We start from the raw sequence: 2,512 nt of genomic DNA, 5'->3' as shown, positions 1-2,512 counted from the left end.
ACCATCGATGAGGATTCTTTTGGGTTACATATATTACTGCAGGAGGATATAGTATGCGGTGAAGAGGGGGGAAGGGGACCATCATATGTAGTACGCTTGATATGAACCTCGCTCTGTGTGGGTGCATGGTTTACGATTCTTGAGGTATGTGGCACATCAATGTTGTGCATTTTGGGTGTTCAACATATATATGTTTGGCCCACTTGCAAAGCAATGGTGGTTGTCCACTCGCACCCACTTAAGCGGTTATCAACCCAGCCTGGGGACTACTGAACCCGGCCCGGGGGCTACCCAGCTCAACTCGGCCACCATCGTCCCAGACCTGGCCGCCGCCATACCCGACCCGGGGACTCCTCAACCCGGCTCGGGGGCTGCCGACTCGGAACCCACCCTGGTGGCCGTCCTCGCCGTGGTTACGGCTCCATCTTGGGCCCTCCCAATATCAGAATTTTTGGAGAACGGGGTTCTCCCCATGGACGAGACCAAAGCTCGGGAAGTGCAGCATCGGGCGTCCGCCTATAGCATCATCAACAACGAGCTCGTCAAGCGCTGCTCCACCGGCGTGTTCCAGCGCTGCATCGAGCAGGGACGGGGCATCGACATCCTCCGCGACATACATCAGGGTGAGTGCGGGCACCACGCCACATCACGATCCCTGGTGGCCAAGGCGTTCCGCCCGGTTTCTACTGGCCCACGGCCCTCGAAGATGCCGAGTTGCTCGTCCTCAGGTGCGAGGGATGCCAGTGCTTCAGCAAACGCAGCACCATCCAGCGTCAGCGCTCCGCACCATACCGATCGCCTGGCCCTTCTCGGTCTGGGGACTCGACATGGTGGGACCCTTCAAAACCGCTTGAGGCGGCATGACGCACTTGCTGGTGGCAGTGGACAAATTTACCAAGTGGATCGAGGCAAGACCAATCAAGAAACTGGATGGGCCAACAACCGTCCGGTTCATCAAAGACATAGCGGTGCGCTACGGCATGCCAAACAACATCATCACCGACAACGGCACCAACTTCGCCAAGGGCGCGCTCGAACAATACTGCTCCGTCTCCCGCATCAGCCTCGACCTGGCCTCCGTTGCGCATCTGCAGTCCAACGAGCAGGGCGAGCGGGCCAATGGACTCATCCTGTCCGGCATCAAGCCGCGATCGTCGAGCCACTCATCCGCTCACCCGGTAGCTGGCTCGACGAGTTGCCAGCCGTTCTCTGGAGTCTATGCACCATGCCGAATCGGTCGACCAGATTCACCCCGTTCTTCCTCGTCTACGGAGCCGAGGCCGTCATCCCGACCGACGTCGAGTTCGACTCGCTGCGCGTCGCGATGTACACCGAAGTCGAAGTCAAAGAAACCCGCAAAGATGGCGTCGACCTGCTCGAAGAAGCACACCTCCTGGTGCTCAATCGCTCGGCCATCTATCAGCAAGGCCTGAGGCACTACCACAGCAAGAAGATCAAGCCGCTCACGTTCCGCGAGGGTGACCTCGTCCTCCGACTCGTCCAAGAGCAGGCAGGACGGCACAAGCTGTCCCCTCCATGGGAGGGCCCATTCATCGTGAGCAAGGCCTTGCGCGACCGCAACGCCTACTACCTCATCGACGCGCGCAAGTCTAGGAAGCGCAAGAAGGACACCGCTGGTGAAGAAACGACCCAGCCGTGGAATGCGGAACTCCTCCGCCCGTTTTACAATTAGCTGCACGAGCGTATGTATCGTCGCTTTTTGTAAATGCATGAATCTACGATGTTCCCGAACAAGACTTCGGGGCTGCCTTTTGCCGACCAATTTATTGTGTCCCCGTTTCCTTGCATCACTATACCACTGAACCCGACCACCGGTCCGACTCGCTCGACCCGGGGGCTCGGGGGCTGGCCGGCTCGGTCGCCACCCCGCCGCCTTACTTGGTGATTCCTGATAAAGTTAGGATGTCGCGGTCCCCCACTTCGCCCTAAAGCCACATCCATCTTTGGCTGTCGGCTGGCAAGCACAACGGGCCAAAGCTCCTTTATGCTACATACACTAAGTCAAAGGCTGCCGGGTCGATCAACCCGGCCCACCATTCATCAAATGAACAGCCACACGACCGGCTGCTCGCCAACCGGCTTCGCCGGATTGCTGCCAACCGGCCCAGTGGGTGTTTCGCTCGCGCTCAAACGTTTCGAGGGACCCAAGTCCTGCGCACTCCTCTCAAAGAACCAAGCTCCTTCTCACGGACCGGAGCCTCGGCCATCTGACTCGCTGGGAGGAGGTTTGAGAGAGGAAAAACGCATGAAATCCGTCCAAAAAACAGAACGCAAAAAAGCAAAAGCACCCACGACATCCACACAAATATTTAAATAAAAGGCCCACGGCCCGACTTCATTACACCCTAAAAACTGCCAGTGGGTGGGTGGACCTGCTATTTAACAAATTCTACAAAGTGTCTCAGGCATCTCCAGCGACGCGTCGCGACATCAACGGCTCTCCGCTGGCGGCCTCCGGGTCCGCCTGGTGCCGCTGTCCTCCTCAGCACCC

General features: G+C 58.2%; 1 protein-coding gene across 1 annotated transcript; it reads left to right on the top strand.

Moving 5' to 3' along the window:
- Positions 1-472: 472 nt before the first annotated feature.
- Positions 473-1,693, top strand: LOC147960589 (uncharacterized). Its single transcript, XM_087533431.1, has 3 exons — positions 473-728; positions 883-1,132; positions 1,246-1,693. The coding sequence occupies exons 1-3, from the start codon at positions 473-475 to the stop codon at positions 1,691-1,693; spliced, it is 954 nt and encodes a 317-aa protein (XP_087389557.1).
- The last annotated feature ends 819 nt before the right edge of the window (positions 1,694-2,512 follow it).

Source organism: Triticum urartu, chromosome 7A, assembly GCF_056163025.1.
Source record: "Triticum urartu cultivar PI428250 chromosome 7A, HENAU_Tu73, whole genome shotgun sequence".
In the NCBI taxonomy this organism is placed as follows: domain Eukaryota; kingdom Viridiplantae; phylum Streptophyta; class Magnoliopsida; order Poales; family Poaceae; genus Triticum; species Triticum urartu.
This window is presented reverse-complemented; position numbering and strand designations above follow the sequence as displayed.

Excerpts from the sequence above, each read along its gene's own strand:
- LOC147960589 (XM_087533431.1), top strand. The coding sequence starts at position 473 with ATGGACGAGACCAAAGCTCGGGAAGTGCAGCATCGGGCGTCCGCCTAT. Across the intron at positions 729-882 it reads GCCGAGTTGCTCGTCCTCAG|TGGACAAATTTACCAAGTGG; the intron begins GTGCGAGGGATG and ends TGCTGGTGGCAG. Across the intron at positions 1,133-1,245 it reads CGGGCCAATGGACTCATCCT|ATTCACCCCGTTCTTCCTCG; the intron begins GTCCGGCATCAA and ends TCGGTCGACCAG.